This window comes from Primulina huaijiensis, chromosome 6 (genome assembly GCF_012295235.1).
Source record: "Primulina huaijiensis isolate GDHJ02 chromosome 6, ASM1229523v2, whole genome shotgun sequence".
Taxonomy (NCBI): domain Eukaryota; kingdom Viridiplantae; phylum Streptophyta; class Magnoliopsida; order Lamiales; family Gesneriaceae; genus Primulina; species Primulina huaijiensis.
The window spans coordinates 19,720,264-19,741,916 of NC_133311.1; the positions used below are offsets into that span (position 1 = coordinate 19,720,264).

At 33.4% G+C, this 21,653-nt stretch overlaps 3 protein-coding genes across 5 annotated transcripts; 1 reads left to right on the forward strand and 2 right to left on the reverse strand.

The window, feature by feature from the left end:
• Positions 1 to 2,635: 2,635 nt before the first annotated feature.
• LOC140978881 (uncharacterized) lies at positions 2,636 to 3,880 on the reverse strand. Its single transcript, XM_073444124.1, has 4 exons — positions 3,748 to 3,880; positions 3,525 to 3,669; positions 3,186 to 3,247; positions 2,636 to 2,955 (listed from the first exon to the last, which is right to left on the reverse strand). Exons 1-4 carry the CDS (start codon positions 3,838 to 3,840, stop codon positions 2,800 to 2,802), a joined length of 456 nt encoding a protein of 151 aa, XP_073300225.1. The 5' UTR covers positions 3,841 to 3,880; the 3' UTR covers positions 2,636 to 2,799.
• Positions 3,881 to 8,412: 4,532 nt separating this feature from the next.
• Positions 8,413 to 10,799, reverse strand: LOC140979169 (autophagy-related protein 8f-like). The gene is made up of 4 exons (XM_073444505.1): positions 10,791 to 10,799; positions 10,534 to 10,586; positions 8,770 to 8,888; positions 8,413 to 8,701 (listed from the first exon to the last, which is right to left on the reverse strand). The coding sequence occupies exons 1-4, from the start codon at positions 10,797 to 10,799 to the stop codon at positions 8,598 to 8,600; spliced, it is 285 nt and encodes a 94-aa protein (XP_073300606.1). The 3' UTR covers positions 8,413 to 8,597.
• Positions 10,800 to 18,369: 7,570 nt separating this feature from the next.
• Positions 18,370 to 21,323, forward strand: LOC140978024 (scarecrow-like protein 6). 3 transcript variants are annotated; one of them, XM_073442753.1, is made up of 3 exons: positions 18,370 to 18,839; positions 18,925 to 19,444; positions 19,652 to 21,323. In XM_073442753.1, the coding sequence occupies exons 1-3, from the start codon at positions 18,837 to 18,839 to the stop codon at positions 21,079 to 21,081; spliced, it is 1,953 nt and encodes a 650-aa protein (XP_073298854.1). In that variant the 5' UTR covers positions 18,370 to 18,836; the 3' UTR covers positions 21,082 to 21,323. The 3 variants fall into 3 exon arrangements, with proteins under 3 accessions (XP_073298854.1, XP_073298852.1, XP_073298853.1); XM_073442751.1 differs by having other exon boundaries at positions 18,925 to 21,323; XM_073442752.1 differs by having other exon boundaries at positions 18,371 to 18,834; positions 18,925 to 21,323.
• The last annotated feature ends 330 nt before the right edge of the window (positions 21,324 to 21,653 follow it).

A 21,653-nucleotide genomic window follows, 5' to 3' on the forward strand; every position in this document is an offset into this window, starting at 1 on the left:
GATTGAGTAGATTATTTTATGTGATTTTGCCTTTCTTAGATAAGGAGATAATCATTCAAAAGTAGTCTAGATATGTTATTTATTAAAATGATTTATAGAGATATGATATCAATGGTTAAATAGAGTTTATTTCTAATAAAACTCTTACTTTCCTTATTTTATAGGTTTCCTTGTGGAGATAAAAGTATACATCTATAAATAAGAGACAAAGGACATCATTGGGCTCTCTTTCCCTCTCGGCTTCTTCATGAAGAATAGTCATACACGCACTTGTACATGCCGAGAATATCAAAGAAATAATTCGTCAAGGATCGTGTTGTTTTGAAGAGTGCAGATATCGCGTGTTGCCTTGAATGTTGGGAACATCTGCAGACAACTTCTGTGAAGAAGTTGGCTGAAGATTGTTTTCGTGGATTCTCTTTTTGGCATCACGCTTTGGCTTTCTTGTTTTAGTTTTTATTTTGATTACTTGTTTTTAGAAGCATTTGTTTTCTCAACTTGTTGAGAAAATTGATTTTTGTTATAATCACTAGTGATAGGTTTTTGTGTAAATATTGTGGTTTTCTAGTGATTAATTTTTTCCATAAGGCACCGCACAAATATTTATACTTGTGCATATTTAATCTTGTCCGTTTATTTATGTAAAGTCGATTTGTGTTAGAAAAGTTAATATTCTGCTGCATGTTGTCCAAGATGTTGTAACATTTGGCACAACACCTAATTCTGATAAAACACAAATTTGCTATTTTAATTGCCGTTTACGTATTTATTCATAACTGTCAAACAACATATTCCTTACAATGGCAATTGACAAGTGCTCAGTTGCAGATTATGTGACTATCTTTAATGCCTTTTGAATTATTTATGATATATTGTAACAAGAACAATGAAGTTTAAATATGTTGTTAAAAAAGCAAAATCTGCTTTTGAAACTGCCAATTGCTCTTTGTTAAAATTTTCTGACTGATTTTGAGCTGTAGCATATTTGAAAGATAGGAACTCCAATAATATCTTTGACGTAATTGATCGGTAATATTTTCTGGTGCATTCATTATGTGTTAATTTCTTCTGATTAGTGTATGTACTAGATAAAATGTGTCGTTCAGCTGACTGATTTTGGATTATGTCCAACCGACTTCTGGTCACGAGGCCGAGATATGGATCTTAAATTTGGATTTTAAGAACTTTCGAATACATGGATTATGTAAGGCCATTCTTTATTAACTTAACCAGTAATTGACCCAACTGATACTGAGTGCATAGAGTTGTAATGCCAAACTTGTTCAGAATACAAGGATTTTTTTGTTTTGATTTCCAGATTTGTTGCGCTAAATTTCATTTGTGCTATGTTAGTTCCGTTTCATCCAAATACTATGGGATAATACCCAGTTTGAGTATTGTTGACATAGAGTTGGGCAAAACAATTTGTTTCTGGGAATAACTGCTTTCTCCTTAATTTTCTTGTCGAGTAAATAAATTTACTTGGCCTTTTCTTTTTCAGATTGGAATACATAATTTTTCGAATGATTACCTCATTTTCGTAAAGTCTGTTTAGGATTGATAGATATGGATTTGTGTTTTTTAAATGAATTGGTTTGAAACTGAATTTTTTTTTGGGGTCCAATGCATCTACAGATGGACAAAAAATATAGAGCTTGTAAGATGAATTTCAATTCTTATTTGTTTTTTTGTCACGTACATGATGGACTTGTAAATAAATTTTGAATTCATAAAGCTGAACTCCAGCACCCCAAACACATCCTTATTATTCTTGAAACATTGATAGTGCTTGGTTTCTTTTACTTATTTGCATAGTAGACTTGGTCCTTCTACTCCGACCAATATTTGTTTGTCTTGTGTAATTCGTAGACCATAACGAACTTCGAATCGCTGCATTGCTGTCTATTTTCTGAAAGTAATCTTAAATATGTTGGCTAGGTTGATGAAGACTCGAGTTTGGGTTGGTTTTTATATGTTACACTGGGTGAATAGATAGGTCTAATGATAATCTAACAATAATGAGATATTGGAAAATATGATGTATGCTTCATTTATTTTCGGAGATGGAAAACATTTTCCTCCGAACATAAATTAGACTCCCTCTTTGCCAAAAAGCCAGCTTCAGCCTCATTGAATCAGTCTCGGTTTTAAAAAAATCCTCGTTTGCTGCCTAATAAGAATCAATATATAGGAAAATAAACAATAAAAAACGAAGAGAAGCAAAATATAGAATTAATCGGTGAAATGTCCACCCTGATAAATTCAAGCAACTGGACCAGAAGTAGGGACAATCAACTAAAAGTGCAGAAACTGATAAGTGATAATGGAAAGTGTCTTGTGAAATTCTACACCATTTATGCCTATGGCTAAACAAACATTAGAAAACCAATTCGTTTCTATAATTCTTTATTCTCAATACATTAGATGTGAACAACTCATAACTTGAGAGGGGACCATCGTCACTCAATTCATAACATTTTCACCTGCAGCAACTTGTCATATGCATTTAATTGAAGTATTTGAAACAACCCGAGAACTGAATTGTGAAGTTGGAGAATATCATCCCTTAAGAGTTATAATTCTTTCTTTTTCTTTTGTACAACAAGTCTCTAGTGTTACAATTCTTGAAAAAAAGATGTAATATACATGCATAATGATTCAAAAAGGGGAGGGAGCCACTTTAGTACCCCTCCACGCTCCAAGTAAATGGAAAAGGGAAAAAAAATTTGTTGATTCACAGCAGAGAAAATTCGATTTGGCGTGATGAACATGTACTTCGGGAGAAGTGTTGGATAGTGTTTAAGGTTCCCAGTTATGAATAGGTGGTTTGCGATGGGGTTGTTCGTAATCTATGACTACTACGTTCACCGCTATTCTGTTGTCCTTAGAATTCACAGTTTCCTCACCGTTGGATGGTGGTGATTCTGGTGTGGACCGTTCAAATCTCTTCCATGCCTGCACATGTATTATATGGTGGTTCAGATTTACATTCAATATTGTTGTTCCTTAAATCCATTATATTGTGCATGCGTGATATAGACTGAAAGGAAATTCTATATATGAAGGATCATTAGTGTTGATTGTATGTCTTTCTATCACCTCTGAATTGTCTAAACTCTTCAAATCAATTATGTAACGTACATGAATTTTGAGGGAAATATGGGACAACGGTTTCAAAGAAATACCATTTTTTCAGCAGCCTCTTGCAAAATCTTCCTTGAACATAAAATTTTAACCGAGGGACTACCTGTAGGTTGACAGTAATCAGTAAGAGAGACTTGCAAATCCGAAACTCAATATGTTGATACACTAAGGAAAAGAATAGTCATAATAGATTGCAATATAGTAATTATTATTGGGCATGACCTCAAGATAAGAAAAGGTGACTACTGTTATTATGCTTGAACATATGATACTGATATTAAAAGGTTACACTTTTATTCTGTCAAATACACTCACCGTATTCTATGTTAAAGCCAGGAAGAAACAAAGACAATCTATGAAACAAAATCTTTTCTACAAACCTGTCGTGCCTTCTGTTTCTTTAACCGCAGAAGTTCTCTGATTTTCAAACTGGATAGCCGTTGTTCCATCAGAGATCTTCCCACCATATTCAGCGATGACGTTTCCTCGTGACACAAATGTCTCAGGTTCTATTCTGTTTAAACCCTGAACCAAATTATGAGGTTATTCCTATAACTCTTTACAATACTTCAATATACAAAACTTAAAATCATTTCTCGATACCTGAAATTGTGCAACATCCAAAACCATAAGTGGCCTAGCAGCGCATGCATGCAAACAAAGATCTATAACTAGATAAAGTACTAGTGGAGGCATAATTTAGAGGTATATGAAAAAAAGTAAACAGTGTGATCAGAGCGAAAGACCAAGAATAACAATGAGTTTAGAATATGATACGAGTCATATGACCTATATATGCACTGAGAAGAATTAGATAAAGCATTAAATGCGGGGTTTTGGTAGGAGATGAAATTTTGTTTTAAGAGAACGTGCAGATTGCTTGGTGTTGGCCATTGGAAATAATATTGTAGATATTGGTGGCCTCCCATGTCTCCTCTTCTACCCTTTAATCAAGCGTGGGCCTAAAGGGAGAAAGTCATTATATGGTCGACGTAGGTTCATGGTATGCGGATGATTGCTTAGGAAAATTCAAGAGACAGGAACAGACCCTTCGTATATGTGACTGAATAAATTTTTGTACTTGTATCAATTATGACATTATAAAATTCTAGTAAATGTAAGACCATCACATGTGTTTGAGCAGAAGTCCTCTGTCGAGTTTATTTTTTATAACTGTCAACTATTTTTTTTTAAAGAAAATTACCTACTCAAATTTATTTGATCAAAGTTATTTTACAGATTTAACTCCTCCATTCATATCTATCTCTATGGTTCATCTCTTATTGCGATTTTTGTTACTGTGATTTAAATGTTTAAAAATCAAATATCATGCCATAACAAATTTTTATCGATTTCTGCACTTCCCAACATAAACATCACATTTAAGTCAATTTTCATCAATTCCCGAATTTATAATCAAGTATTTGCTATATTTTAAAATCTAAAATATTTCACTCTAATTATCATCCGTACAATGCCCAATTTAAGCATGGATTTATAATATTTCCTAAACAAAAATCTTACATAATGTGTCATACATAATAAAAACTTGTAAAAAATGTACACGCATTGCATGTGTTATTATTATTTTTAGTTTGATCAAATAATATTAAACAATTAACATGAAATTATTTTCAATTTAGAAGAATTGTTTGATTTAAAAGAGAAATTTTGTTTTGATTTTTTTTCTGTGTAAGATATGGAGTGACTTGAAGAGGTTTTTAATATGGTAAGAAGGACATTAATTATAGATTTAAATATTTTGGTGTCTTCTAAAATAGTTATTCTAAAAGTTTCACACTTAATAATATAATATATATTGTACTATCAGCAAATAATGTCAAATACCTCTTTATCTACCAAAGTCCCTGGAACATGAAAATTAAAAACGAACATTGCGATCGACTGAATTCAATATTTTTTTCTTTTCTGTTTCGTAAATATAGGAACAACACAGTGCACCTTTCTATTTTTTCTAGTATTTTACATAAAATCATATGCTGATTTCTCTTGCAGTACCTAACCGTGTACAATAGTGTTTAGTCTAATTTATCACTTTTTTGAAAATTAATGAAGCTGTCGACAAACCCTTTGTTGTATGCGGAACAAGCCTCATTGGTCCTGAACGATGAATGCAACAGCCTACAACGTTGTTCCCCTCTAATTAATTCAATGACGGATACAATTAAACGGTTTAATCATTTCAAAAAAATTCTCGTGTTCTCTGTTACTGTTGTCTATATATTTTTTAAAACTTATATTAGGATGTTTTCGTCGACAGCATTTCAAGATAAGGATATGAATTGATTTTGGAACTAGATTTGATCTCTTTGAGTAGAAAAGAAAAGCTTTTACAATATTACATGCCATGTAGCCACATAGAAGCTCTAAATTTGCGAAGAATCAATCTTTCTTTTACATTATAAATGTAGTGTTAAAGAATAATCAGATTGTATGCACTACTTCTCCATATATATAGCTAAAACAAGTAAAACCTTCTGATTCCTTTAGTTTTATATGGAAAGTGAAGATGCTTTGATTTTCAAACTTTACATCTTATGCTTATAATTTCCTGCTGACTTCCTTTGGCAAAATTTGTTGATCTTTCGGTTACTTTCTTTGTTAGATTATTTGGTCTAGAACAGGCCACATAACTCATTTTCATTATTTTATCTTGGACTTCGTTTTGATATTATTGGGTGCTCATTTTAAATCATATGATTGATAATACATGATGTAGGTTCTAAAACTATATTTACGTCAACGTTTCCATTGTTAGTGTTTCAAACGATGTTCGAGGGCAGTGTCTAAGTCGGGGGAGCATAAGGCGGGCCGGAGGGGGTCTACAATTTCCTGGAGATGATGCATATAGACATTTTATGATCGAGCATTCATGGTGCCTGGATCTTTAAGTGGAATGTTCGTCGCAAATTGCCAATTTCTCCTCTCGTCTTTGGGCTTCTCGCCTAAAACATTTTTGAAGGAAAATGTTTAAAACTGATCAAAATACAGAAGGTATATATAGATAGAGATGATGCCGAATTTTTTGTTACTTAATTACATGTGAATTTCACGTTTCTTGTATGATGATATGATAGAAAAAAGTAGAAAACTTTGGACGTACATAATATTGAACAAGATTTGAATTGTGGTGCAGATAATTAAACGACAACTTGTTATAAGCCTCAATGATGCATGTGGCTATTATTACAATAATGAGTAAGTGTACTCATGTGGAACTTGCATTGCGCATTTAAAGAGGGTGCGCTTTAAACAAAATGGAGACAAAGGAGAATGGGAGATGGGGACCCTTGATGCAACAAACAGTGCAGTATGCTTGAACCCGCCATTTGCACCACCAGGCCACGATACAAGGGCCTACTGCGGTCCCACTGTCGGCCCCCCGCTTCTGTGGTGCCTATTCCATGTTCCATTGCTACGGCAAAACTGCAGCCCAAGAAAATCTGTCTATGCCTAGACTAGACCCAACTAATTAGATGTTAAGCAAGTTGAGAGAATATATAACATGTGAATGGGGCTGTTACGTCTCGCACTCGGCTCGGTCCAGCTCTGGTGTCGAGTGAGGTCCCCCGGCCCGTCGCCTCCTTATTCTTTTATTTTGTTGTCTTTGAGAAGTCCTGTCATGGTTTGGCATAGAAGGGACGGTGTAAGTCATGCATGTTTGATCGCTACCTAGAGCTCGATGATCCAATATTCAATATATGGGGTACAAATACGTTTGGATTGCTTGTTTTTTCCCCAACAATTAAAAAAAATGAAAATAGTTTTTAAGTGGTTTTTTGAGCATTTGGTAATTTTTTTTAAAAAAAATTGACCCTTATTTTCATTTAGATATGTATTTTGTATAATTTTTTAATATGAGTGAGATATTTTAAATTTTGAAAAATTGTTCACACACACATACACACACATACACATATATATATATATACACACACATACACACACACACATTATATAATGTGTGTGTGTGTGTGTGTGTGTGTGTGAGCCGATAATGCATGTATTTATATAATTGTTGTTTGACCATTGCAGAAACAATTACAATAAAGTATTCATTTATGTATTTTAAATTATTCAGTTCCATCAAGCGTGTATCCTCGAATTAATTAAGATTTTTTTTTCAGAAAAAAATTAGTTATGAATTTGGGGATAATACAGTGGAGACATTTCTTGACAAATCAAAATGATGAGTTTTATGTGCACACTTTTATTATTATTTAGATAATTTTTCTAACGTGTTTCCGAAAAATTGTAGAATTTGCCTTAAATGTAGTTATTTTACTAGTGGTTCAATCTTGACCCTATCAATCGATACTTTATCTTTTAACGGAGAAAAGAGTTGGGAACGTAAATAAAAATTGCGGTTAAAATTATCAAAAAAGTCTTTAACACATAATATATTGAAATTAAACGGTCTCATATGAGATTAGTCGATCCGTTTCATAGTTGAAGTGAAAATTAATATTTTTAACATAAAAAATATTATTTTTCATAGATCATATTGAATGAGAGATATGTCTCATAAAATTGATTTATGAAACTGTCTCGTAGAGTTTTTATTATTGAAACTTATGAAAGATGAGACAAATAATTCAAATCCTAAGCAAAAGTCAAAGTGAAGCATCGTGTTTGATGAAGATAACGTAGATAAGTAGCTTAGAATAAATACGTGCTCTCTAATAATATATTCATCTATATTATGGCAAAAATTTGTGTGAGACGGTCTCACGGGTCGTATTTGTGAGACGGATCTCTTATTTGGGTTATCCATGAAAAAGTATAACTTTTTATGCTAAAAGTATTACTTTTTATTGTGAATATGGGTATGGTTGATCCGTCTCACAGATTAAAATTCGTGAGACGGTCTCACAAAAGACCCACTCTTATATTATTATTTCCTTTTCTATACTCAAACAAGTGTTTTTTCCCCCAGATAACTCCGAAATTTTTTTAGAAAAATAATAATAATTGACTTTGAAGAGCTCAATAAGGGACAAACATAACACCCGACACATCTAATCTTATCTTGTAAGATTAATTTATACAAATTGATCCATGATTTTAATACAATAACGTCAATAAAACAGATCAAAGTTATGTATAGTTTTATGTCTTTTTGCAATAATCAAAAGTGGTAGTTTGGATATAATGTTTGTCGTGTCTAGTGTCTACATTTTTTGTAATATATCAGATAAATGGACAAAAAACAGAGTAGAGAATCAACTAAACAAACATGAACAAGAATGATTCTTAAATTGTTCTTGATTCATAACCAGGAAAGTGTTGCCATCATTCAACCGTCTTCAAGAAAAGGAAACTTTACACAGATTAATGCTATACATTAGGTAAGCACAGCAAAGAGAATTATCAGCATAATTAAATAGAGCAAGCCTTGTCAAAGAGATCACAGCCTGAATTGTGAAGGGCGGTTACGGCAGAAAATAGTTCCCAAACGTGTTCTCTCCACTGTATGTAACGTAGAGGAAACCATCTTCATCCTTCTTTTCGTCATATACTCCTGACATTATAGCACCTGAACAATGAAGATAGTAAGAAGTTTATAAAACGTGACAGTATTTTCATCGGTATACGGATGGTTACCTGTAGGGGGCAGGACATTGTCCACGAAGATGAAAATTGCTTTTTCTGCACTCAGTTTGATCCTTTTGCGTATAACATAGACAAATTGCCCCACAGTCAGGTCAGCTGGTACGAGATACCTGTAATTGTATAGAATATGATGACACGGTTTACAACTGTGTGCATATATGGGAAAATATAGGTAAGGCAATCAACAATGTGCGGGTATCATTCCTTCGACCATCCGAATTCTTGCCTTAGAGTAACTAGATGGTGCCGCCTCAAATCACAAACAAAAAGGAAAAAGGAAAAGAAGCACAAACCAGTTCGGGAAGTCAACAAGAGAAAGAGAGAAAGGCGCTAAGACTGGTAGCTTAATGAAAGATATTGTGATGATTAATCATCCGTCACAGTATTGATCATCCATGTACAAAAGAACGAACTTTGGATTTCTTTGTTGGCTTTTGAGTAGATTTTTTTCACTGAATTTTTTTTCGAAATACTTGAATATTTTTTCAAATGTTGTTATTAGATAGAATATTATTTCACATTTGAAACCAACCATCCAAAACATGATTACAATCATTAATCAACATCACCTCATGACACTCATCAACTTTCAAATTCATTTTGAAACACTATTTAAAATTAGCTTGTAAAAATAATACATAACTCTTTCAATAATCTTTGAGCTGTGAGTAGACAAAAGCCCTAGCTCCTAGCAAACGCTAAATGAATGTTTCACTTTCAAAACCGGTAAGCACAAACATCTGAAATAAAGACAACCTGCAACATAAAATGGAACTGCCGATAACAAAATTTGAAACTACTACCATGTTCCCAAGTATATAAATAAAACATTCCTTGGCTTTATATGTTAAAAATTCTTAGAATCTCAGTTAATATTTCTGCACGTGATCTGACTAAAAATAACAAACATGTGAATCTAAGAAGGAAGGAAATTGTTCATGATCACATTGATCGAACCACAATTTATCTTTGCCTTTGTTTTGGATTAAAAAAAATCAAATTTGAAAGGATTTTTATACAACTCCTAGAAATGAAAATCTTGTAGCATTAGTTGGCCTAAAATTCGACAAAGAAGTTCTGTTAGCAGACAAAGATGACAAAAAAGATGCATAACTTTCCCAAAACCATCAAATATGATAGTTTATCACACAACATCAGAGAAAACACTAGGTCATATTTTCAACTAGAGTAGGTAACAAATGTCATGATACAGCCGACAGTTTCACAAGAATCATTCGATAATTCGAATAATATCACACTGCAATAGCAAGTAATCAGAAATACTGTTGAAGCTGAACAATAAGTTATAACCCCCAAGTAACAGTCAACTTAAATAACTTCATAGTTCTAAGCTTTATGTGATATCATATTTACAAATCAATAAAGTAAGTATAGCTATCAGGTCTCCAACGGAATGAAACAAATGGGAGAGCTCAAGGAGATAATAAGCCAGAACCACCCATTGACTGAAAAAAACTTGTGGTGCATAAATCTTTAAGCAATAGCACATAATTGGAATTTCAAATTCAGTCCCTCTGTTCCTAGTTCCTACCTCTTTTTCCTGTTCCCTTAATTCTTTTTTCAAAAACAAATATTTACCCTTCAGTAGTGTCAATTGTGAGCATCTCCAGATAAGTAGAATCCCATCTCACTATAGCTTTATGTAAGATATTGTCAATAAGATAATTTAAGCAAACAATATATTACAATGAAATCAAATTAAGTGGAAATCAATAATAGTGGAGCCAAGCTTACTTTTTCTTGTCAATGTTGGGGATATCACTACTCTCCGCTTTCTCAACAATCACCTACATCACACAAACACAAGTGACATTAATTTACTCTTAATTGGGTTTAAATGAGATTTCACGCTGTAATCTTCAACTTCATGAATGCAAAATTACAAGATTTCCATATTCAGGTTAATATCGACAGAGGGAATAAACAGTTGACACGACACAAACAGTGAGATATGACAGAAGGCATCAATTGTAGGAAACAAGACTTCTTACATGTCTCATAAAAGGTATCACATAGACAGACAAAGATATTAGAGGAGTGAATCTTATAGATTCGAGAATATCAGAAGTATGCCTGGCATGTGTTGCATACGTCTTATTTGTTTATCAATATAAATTCAATTTACCTAATAAAAACAGAACGTCGTAAAGAGATTCAAAACCACAGCAAAAAGTGTCACGCCCCGAAACTCGGGATTTGACACCGGCGTTGTTTAACAATCACACAATTGAAACAACCAGCCTCGTAGCATAGTATAAACCGAAAACCAGTTTATTATTCATAACTCCTCAAAAAGAACAACTGTCTTTACAACTGAAATAAAATAAATTTGCGGAAACGTCTAATCTAAAATTTTAAATTTCTAAAGTAAAAAAATAATCATGTCTACTAATCACCATCCCCAAAATTGTTCCGATTCTTCTTCTTCTACCTGCTCTTCGGATTTATCTGGGAAAGGTTGTAAGGGGTGAGTATTTTGGGAATACTCAGTAAATGGGGGAAATATCGAACACCACATAAAATTTCATATTTTCGAAAATAACATATATTTACAGCATGCTTTTCATAATTTTTAACACTGCAATTTTTCACCTTTCATGGTTTACTGACGTCAGTCCCTAAGTTTTAATCCTCTAAGGGGGCGAGGCCGTAAAACAGTTCTATCCCACTGTTAAGGGCCATATGTTGGAATTCCACCCATTTTCAGGGAATCCTCACAGTGTTCTCACAAAACGTAACAAGATTTAAAAAAAACGTAGACGGTGTTCGACCGCATTTTTTTCTTTAAAAGAAAAACACATAACCCAAAAATTTAAAACTTTAAAAAAATTTGCCCACTTACCTTAAATTCTTGATGCAAAAATTACGTGAATAATTAGGGTTGCTTGCACAGGAATTTCGAAAATTCCTCTTCAACGGCTGGACGGCGGCAGCGCTTCGCTGTGCTCGAAAATTCCTATGGAGACTAGAGGAGAATTTTCGAAAATTTGCTGTATTCTAAGGTGTGATTTTCGAAAACTAGGGCCCTTCTATTTATAGGAGTTGGCTGCTATCGTGATAGTGCGTTTGAACTGTGAATCAAATCTAAAATCTTGATATATCCGTGATCTAGGTAGATATCCGAAATCTCCTTCTTTTTTTTCCACCTAATTTTCGAAAATCTCATGGTGTATATTGTTAGATTTCGAATTCTAGGGATTTTATTATCTCTTATTTGATCTTTTATCCCGGTATCTCAATATCAACCTAAATCTTAGACATTTATCTGCTTATTTTCAAAATTCCTTCTTTAATTCCTTAGATTGAGATAAATTTATTCCTACCAAAATTTCAAGTTTAAAAATAGATGATATTATCTTAATCTCGAGCTTTATAATTCTGTACACGATAAAATTATCTACACAATTATCTACTCAACTTAGATAACCTTAAAACAAATCTTATATTCTGAATGATTTAAATATTAATATCCAAGATTACACCATCAAATTATTAACCTGATATTAAACTGATATGATCACGATATTACAAAATCTCGGGTTTTACAAAAAGGGTGCCCTGACATGATTCGTAAATAGGTTTCTCCTACAATAGTGATCTTGGCTGACATGGGCAATGCTAGGCTAAGAATAGGCATGAAATTCAGAAGGTTGGAAATTTCGACACTAAAAACATGATGTGTGATGAAAACAGTCGTTTTTCCTTTTGTTTGCGCTCACAGAACTCATACATAAATAGCTCTCTTAAAGGTCAGAACTCAATGGTAAAAAGCTACTAATATCGATGAGGTCCAAGAAAATTTTCAAATAAGGGTGAAAACCAAGTGATTCTGAAAATACCATAAACATATAGCACAAAATTAAATAGACAAAATCACATAACTATCCAAAGAAAACGCTCAAATTACAAACGGCAGCACTACAGAAAAATTTCTGAATNTTTATTTATTTATTTTTTAATTACAAACGTATATTTAGATTCAAAGCAAGGGGATGAATTCTTGAAGCAAGTTTTCTCGTTATGTTGATTAACCCTCTTTGCTCAATCTTCATATATACGTATATATAATATAATGATGATCATGTAAAGGTATTAATTGTATAAATTAAGAATAATATAACAAACTTTGCTAATCAAATAAGTTATTGAATAATTGATACATCAATCGGTTCTCAAAAAATCGATAAATCAATCATTATTTTATATGGTGAATTTATGATTTTACTGATTATATATGCTAGATAATTATTTTAAAAAAAACAATGAGAGTCATTATCTAATTAATTATTGTTCATTAAATTATCAATTAATCCATTTAGCCCCAAATTTTGGCAAATAAAATAAATGTATAACATAAATTATTATTTATAATTATTTATGAACATACAATATTTTTTTTCCAAGAAACATGATATATAAAACTATATTTTATTATTCTCTCTAATCCTATAAAAATATTTCTCATCTCCCTTTATTTATAGTTTTTATAAAAATCTACAAAAATTTATTTTCAACGACCTCTAATTTAATAATACAGTAATTTAAATTAAAAACATATTTTTCTTAAAATAGAAATTGAAGGCATATTTGATTTTTGACAAAAAAATAATATTAGATTATCTCACGAGTTAATTTTATGAAACAAATATCTTATCCGACCTGATTAATGAAAAATATTATATGTTTTTTCTGTCAAAAATATTATTTTTTATTCCAGTATTAACCGAATCAACTCGTCTCATATATAGAATCGTGAGGTCATCACACAAAAAACTTACTCTTCATTATTAATTTAATTCATCTTTGAATCACATTGGAATTGAATTTGAATCGAGTATTATATTTTCTTGGAGTTGCATTTGAGATTACTATTATATATTTTATCGACCTTTCGTAAACCTATTTTACCCAAAAAAGAAAAGATTTATATTGGCTAACATAAAATACTAACGGTAAACGAGAAGCATCCAAAAGGTTCATATCACAAGCTTTTCGAATCAACACATTCCAATCTTAGGGTTTTTGAGCTTGATACTAGCATCTTTGTTTTTAACCACGGATTTGGAGATTAGTCGATCAATCTTTCTTAGGAAAATCAATCTTAATTCTAGAAAGAAAGAAAAAAAAACAGAAGAATAAGAAGCTTGGGAGACATTGATCGATTAAACTTTTAAAAAATAAATAAATAAATAAAGACAACTCTTTCTTGCAATGGATATTTGTGTTGTCACACATGGGGATGGCGATAAACTGAGCCAATGCTAAGAAATGTCCCGAATCAAAGAATGATAAATCTTCGAACAACTCAAATCTTGAACCAAAAAATACTGTCCCTTTGTCCCTTACAAACAGATTATTTTATGTTCCTAATTTACAGACAACGGACACATTTTTTCCTGATTAATGTTTATCATTTTTTACGTACACCACTTTAGATATAGTGTTTATGTATGTTTAGACAAATTAAATGTTAATTTTCAGTAATTTTAAACTCTTACAAACATAATATATAGTAGCAACCGAAGCACACACAACGCGTATGTTATAAAATTTTAAATATCATAATTTTATATAGTAATAATAATTTATTTTATATAACACTGCAACCAAAGCATTTTGTGTATGTGATAAAATTATAAATATCATAATTTTATATAGTAATATAAATCAAATTGAAGGTGCAGTAGTTTAGGAAGATGAGAAACCAAATAAATAGTGGATATTTTGCAATTTGAATTTGGATGTAGTGGAAAGAGATGGGAGTCGGGATATGAGAACATGGGTGATACCCTGGTAAGAACCCGGGTCATTGATGACCCGGGATATTAAATGGATTCCCAAATTAGGGTCAATTTGCAGGATGGATTCTTCTGAAGCCGGGCCGGTGCAAGCCCAGGCTCTACTCCCCGGGCAACCAGACGCCCGAGCTCTTGTATAAATCTCTAAAGAGGAATTCTACCTGGGAACCTCGAAAAGCGTGATGCACTTGAGTATATTGATATGGACAATCTTATCTGTCACAACAACTTGGGCTTGGAGTGTCTTAGAAGTCATCAGAAGATAGGGTATGGGCAGCCAACTTGTCATATTTAGTAGGTAGGCGCGGGAAACGAGGTACCTACCCCATTTTCTCCTATAAATAGCAGGTATCCTTCTCATTTACTGATTCTGAAATCTTTGAACTCTTAAGCATTATACATATTTTCTCCCAAATATTGCTTGTGTTCATCTTCAACTCGGGCTTGGAGTGTCTTAGAAGTCATCAGAAGATAGGGTATGGGCAGCCGACTTGTCATATTTAGTAGGTAGGCACGGGAAACGATGTACCTACTCCATTTTCTCCTATAAATAGCAGGTATCCTTCTCATTTACTGATTCTGAAATCTTTGAACTCTTAAGCATTATACATATTTTCTCCCAAATATTGCTTGTGTTCATCTTCAACCCACTGACTTAAGCATCGGAGTGGCTACGTCGGACACTCCTCCGGCGCCCATTCACGAGTTCATTTCTTGTTTGCAGGTGATTGTTACAGCCATTCTTTCACTCAAATTCCCCAAACATTATAAATTATTGATTTGACCCGTTGGAGCTCCTTACCCGGCTCATCTATTTCAACGAGATCACATCAATGGGCATAAAATTTTAGTGAGAATAGTGACCAAAGAAATTTATATATATGTTCAACTTTAATAAGACAGAGATGTAGTAGTTCATTCGTAACCTTGAACCAGTAGCTACAGATTATAATTCTAAAACCATTTTAAAATTACAATTCTCATTGATTCTTCTAAAAATGATCTGAAAAAATTTAACACGATTATAAGTTGAATTTTGATACATATTTTATTTCCGTCTCGTTTTTTGAGATATATATATATATTTTTTGAGTAGGTCTCTTATGAGACAGTCTCACGAATTTTTATCTGTGAGACGGATCAATCCTACCGATATTCACAATAAATAAAAAAATAATATTCTTAGCATAAAAAATAATATTTTTTTATGGATGACCCAAATAAGATATCTGTCTCACAAAATACGACCCGTGAGACCGTCTCACACAAATTTTTGTCATTTTTTTTATGTTAGATGTCATATAACATCAGAAGAATCGTTCTATTTAACTTTTTTAATAGAAAATGAATATTTTAATATAAGAAAATATACTACATTGAGTAACAATATAATACAACAAGATTATTGTTATCATTATTAACTTTTACAGTAATGACAATTAAATTAGGAACGTGGAATCAAATGTAAGTTGTTCGAATCAAACTTAGCCTAGCAGTAATATAAATAATATAGATGGGCTAATCTTTGAGCTTGAGCTCTAAGGGCATGTCCAAATAGTGCTGGAAAAATCCACCAAAATCTCAACCCATTTTGAATCCCGCCTCGAAATTATCTCAATCCGTCTTTTTCTCGACCCAAGTTGTAGAGATTTTTCCCATCCCGATCAATTTCAGAAGAGGGATCTTTCTGTAAAAATACTATAATATCATTAACACATTAGGTCAGATATTATAATTTTAACTATAATATTATTGGGCAAAAACTTCTAATGCGTTTAAAATGAGCTAGCTTATAGATGACGATTTTAGGGCTTAAATTAAATCGTTAAATAATTTATCCAAATAAATATCCACACAAGCAATATTATAATTCCAATTAAAATTGTACAAAATCGAAATATAATATATCATCATTTTCTCCATTTCAGCCTCAACCTAAAAGAAAAAATGGGAACACATTGTTGTACTTAGAAGAACATGACTAACCATCGGAAGGAAATCACTATGATGAGTATTGATTGATTCCAGATTGTTTTTATTCATAAAAGATTATTTATTAATAAAATATTATAAGTGCATAAATATAATCACTGAACATTATTCGACTACCAGAATACCGATTGATGTCAAGTGGAGCTTGAGAAGGTTTGTAGTTCAATTAGACAATGACTTGGTATGTTAATTTTTGTTATTTTTGCATATTTTTTTAAAAAAAAATTACATGTGAATTTCAAAATTTAATTATATTTGATTGTAAATTTTTTAAATTATGTGCAATTTTAATCTATTTAACAAACATTAAGTTATTGAATATAATTAAAAATCAATATATCAACACTATCTTCTAACGGAAAAAAATGAGATAAATTTAGCAACGCTGACATCGACATCAACATAACATAAGATGAAACTATGTATATGCTTTCCAAGCACGGATGGGGCTTCACCTTCGTTGCCTCGCCGAGTCCAGCTTTGCTAGCTTGCCCCTAAAAATGCGAAGTTAATAGATTTAATATATATGAGACTATTTTGTAATTTTTGTTGATATTTTGAAATTATGCTGGACCAAATTTATTATCTTAGAGTTTTTCAGATATAAAATATAAGGATCAAAATAACTTTTTCCGCCATCTCCATTTAATAAAAACATTTACTTTTATTATTATTTTTCCTGTCATTCTTTTTCACACTCTTAAAAAAATAAAATTGTTGACGAGTAAAATGATATTAAAAACAAAAATTAAAACCCAACTAGAAAAATGAGGTTCAAACGAGGATAGCGGGGGTTTAAAGTTGATCATGTTCAGATGCAAAATCCCAAGCTCGAGCAAGATCGCGACAGTAATAGAACATGTTAATATCCCGGCATGTACGGACAGTGGAGAAGAAATAATCCATCCGGTGGGAAACTAGATAGATAGGTCGTGCGAAAAAGTGAATATTTTATGAATTTATCCACCAATCACCATTCGACAAGGCAACCTTCAACACTTAAAATGAGGTCAATGACTCAATCAAATACGGTTTCTCCAACCCCACCAATATAAACCATCGAGTGTGAATATTACTTTTATCGGTAAAATTATTAAAGCAAAAATTAGTGTGAGACAGTCTTATTGATCGTATTTTATGAGACATATCTCTTATTTAGGTTATCCATGAAAAAATATTACTTTTTATGTTAAGAGTATTACTTTTTATTGTGAATATCGTTAGGGTTGACTCGTCTCAAAGTTAAAGATTTGTGAGACCGTCTCACAGGAGACGTATTCAATTATTAATTAAAACATTAAAATTTCAATGTTCGTATCATCATTAATAAAGAAAAAATAATTTTAAAGAATAAAGAAAACCTAAAAACTCAAGAGTAATCGTCATTCTAGTATTTTGGACATCTTTGATGTTAAAAAAATAAGATATTAATTGATTATATATATTTATTTCATTTAATATTTGTAAGTCTGACGTAAACAAAAACTGCAAGAAAAACAAATATGAGACAGGTGGGGTGTTTGGTGGAGATAACAAGCCACAATATTTATCGAGGCAAATTTATGATAATTTTCGAATTTTTTCGGGCCAAGCTAGCGAAACCGTACAAGAAGGTCCAAGAGGCGGGCACGGGCAGGCCTCAAACAACAAAAAATTTTGTGGATACAGAAAATGGCAGATCAGATGGAGGTTGAAAACGAGAGATGGAGACTAGAGAGGGAAATGGGCAGCGGGGGAGGTCCACTTTATTGCCTTTTTTATGATACACTCATTCATGGCAAAACAGGGAAGAGTACACACTACTGCTGCTATGTCCCTATTAGCGCATAGCAAGTGAAAAAGGAAAAAGTAAAAGCCCGGGGAGAACCAAAAAAGAAACGAGTAAAAACAGTTCAAATTTAATATTGAGGCTCTGTATTCTATATTAGAATATTATTTTTGTTATTGATTATTAATTAAAATTTAATGTCAGAGGAATTAGAGAGATTCATATATCTACAGAGAGAGAGAGAGGGGAAGCGACTAGGAGGACCGGGATGGAGTTTAGAATGAAAATTTCAGAAGACTGGTGGGAGGTGAAGGTCTTGGTGTTCTTCTTCTCCTAGGGCTAATGGGTTGTTCTTCAAGAGATTCTTGGCTTTGATTTTAACCTCATTATCTTCTTCAAGAAACTCGTCTCAAATCTTGGGAGAAGAAGAGGGAGTGGAAAAAACAGTTTAAGAGAAACGAAACTTGACCCAGATATGTATGGTACTTTCTTGTTTCTTCGTTCCTCTTATCTATATTTCTTTGATTTTGTTGTTTAATTTTTTTTTTGTTGGTTTTTTTTTCGTAGATGATAGAAATGCAGTATAATTACAACAATTTACAAGCTGAAGGTGCTGGTGGCGGTTTTGCTTCTTCGACTTTTGAAGCAAATTTCAAGAAAGATGGAACCTTTACGAAGATCGAGCCAATTTCTGTGCTGGACACCAGGAGTCCAAGCCCCTCCACCTCCACATCTACTTTCCCTTCATTCAATAACGCCACCCAAGCAGGAATTATGTCTGCAAATAAGCATTCAATAGTAACCTCCGTAACCTCCTGCGGCGGCGGTGGTGGAGAAGAGGGATATTTTATTGACCCACAGTCCGTTCATGATGGTGGCCTGGAGCTTGGCGGCCATTCGCGCTCTGAAAAATTCAATCTTGGAGTTGAAGAAAAGGGGAACTTGTCTGAATCTGCTGCCTGTCAAAGTGAGATTTTGAAGCTGTTTTTGGTAGCAGGAAATCAAAGTGAGTTTCAATGCTATACGGGTTTTGGAGACATGGATACGAGTCCTGAATTTACTGGTCTCTCTGGTTCCACAGTTATGGGTAATGATTTCTCTACCTATAATAATCCTCTTTTGAGCCTCTCTGAATCTGGGTTTTTATTTAATGACAATAAGGATTTATTTGGTTTGGATTCAAGTTGTGTGCTTAGCCATAACAATGGCAACACTTCGGCATGTTTGGCTTCTGGTGCACTATTTGAACATGAGACTTTAGAGGACAAAGCTGTGATTTTTAATCCACAAGCAGGTTTAAATCCATCACTGATTCAAAATGCAGCAAATTTGAGCATGACCAATTTTAACCCATCAATTTTTGGTACTCAACAAGAGCAGCAACACAGGATACAGTCATGCCAAAATCATCCGAATGTGGGCATCGTTAACTCAAAGTTATGTTCTCAGAACCGCAGTGTTCAATTTGTGGATTCTGGCCTTGAACTGTTGATGATGAAACAGCTACAGTTACCTCAGATTCTGCAACCTTTGGAAGACCTTAAGATGAAGCCATTATTGGTGCCCAAACACGAGACTGTAGATAGTTGCTTGGGGCAAATGAGTACAATTCCAAATGAGCAGCAACAGGTTGTATGTGACCTTCTCTACAAGGCGGCTGAGTCCATGATGGCTGGTAATTTCTCTATCGCGCAGGGGATATTGGCGCGGCTCAATCAATTACTCTCTCCAATTGCAGAACCATTTCTAAGATCTGCTTTTTATGTGAAAGAGGCTTTGCAGTCGGTGTTGGTGCCCAACCATATCGCTGCCGTACCTCCAAGAATTCCAACACCATTGGATGGTATGTTCAAGATGGGTGCTTATAAGGTGTTCTCTGAAGTTTCTCCAGTTATCCAATTCACGAATTTTTCTGCTAACCAGGCATTTCTCGAAGCCCTTGATGATGCAAAACAAATGCATATAATAGATTTTGATATTGGTTTTGGTGCTCATTGGTCTTCTTTCTTGCAAGAGCTTCCAAGAAAAAATGGTGGGGCGACTTCTTTGAAGATAACTGCCTTTGTTTCTCCATGTACTTACCATGCAATTGAGATTAGCCTTATGCACGAAAACTTAGCACATTTTGCTAATGACCTTGGAATTAAATTTGAGCTTGACGTGGTGAATATTGATTCTTTTGATCCAAATTCTGGCTCTGTGCCGTTGTTTAGGGCATCAGAGAGTGAGGTCATTGCTGTGAATTTCCCCATATGGTCCTTCACAAGTTGTCTCCCTTCACTCCCTTCATATATTTGTCTTATAAAGAAGCTTTCGCCAAAAATCATAGTCTCACTGGACCCTGGATTTGAGCGAATCGACCTCCCTTTCTCGCATCATATTCTTCACACTCTTCGGTACTATGAAGCTTTACTTGGCTCGGTTGATGCTGCTAGCATGGCTTCTGATGCTGCGAACAAAATTGAGAAGTTCCTTTTCCAACCTAGGATTGAAAACACAGTTTTGGGCCGCCTTTTCTACCCCGACATAATGCCACCATGGAGAAACCTATTTACTACTGCTGGCTTCTTGCCTGCACCAATTAGTAACTTCTCTGAAGCTCAGGCTGAATGTGTACTGAACAGAACTCAAGTTAGGGGATTTCATGTAGAGAGGCGGCAGGCATCGCTTGTGCTATGCTGGCAACAATGCGAGCTTATATCAGTTTCGGTTTGGACTTGTTGAAGATGCTTGGATTGCGTGTAGCCTAGACTTTGGAGGACCTTGTTATCTATTATCTAGTGAAATAAAATATCGGCTCCCAAACTTGTGACTCATTTTGATAACTCAAACGCTTGTCAACAATACTCTTGCGTCTTGTTGATCGTATTCTGATTTACTACTACATAATTATTGGTAAATTGAATGATCGTGAATGTACCTTGTGAAAGCTGAATGGTTTTATATGTTGCAACTACTTTTTGTTGTCTTTAGTTGCACGCAATCTTTCCTCGTTTCAGTAACACTTGCTTCATCTTGAGCTGTTTGTCTAGTTCTGTGCTGGAATTACTTGTTATAAAAGATAAGGTGGCTGCATTATACGAAACGAAACATTAATTTGCATACATACTTGTTAGATTTTGCCATCAGAAATCTATATATCATAAAGTTATTATTTTCACGAGCTTCATTGCATCAACTGACAAGAATATAAATTAACGTAAAAAATGTCTCGGTTCGAGACTCCCCCCATCCCATTACTAAAAACATGACGATAAATTAGTTTCTCTTGTTACAAAAAATGAAATGCCTCTATT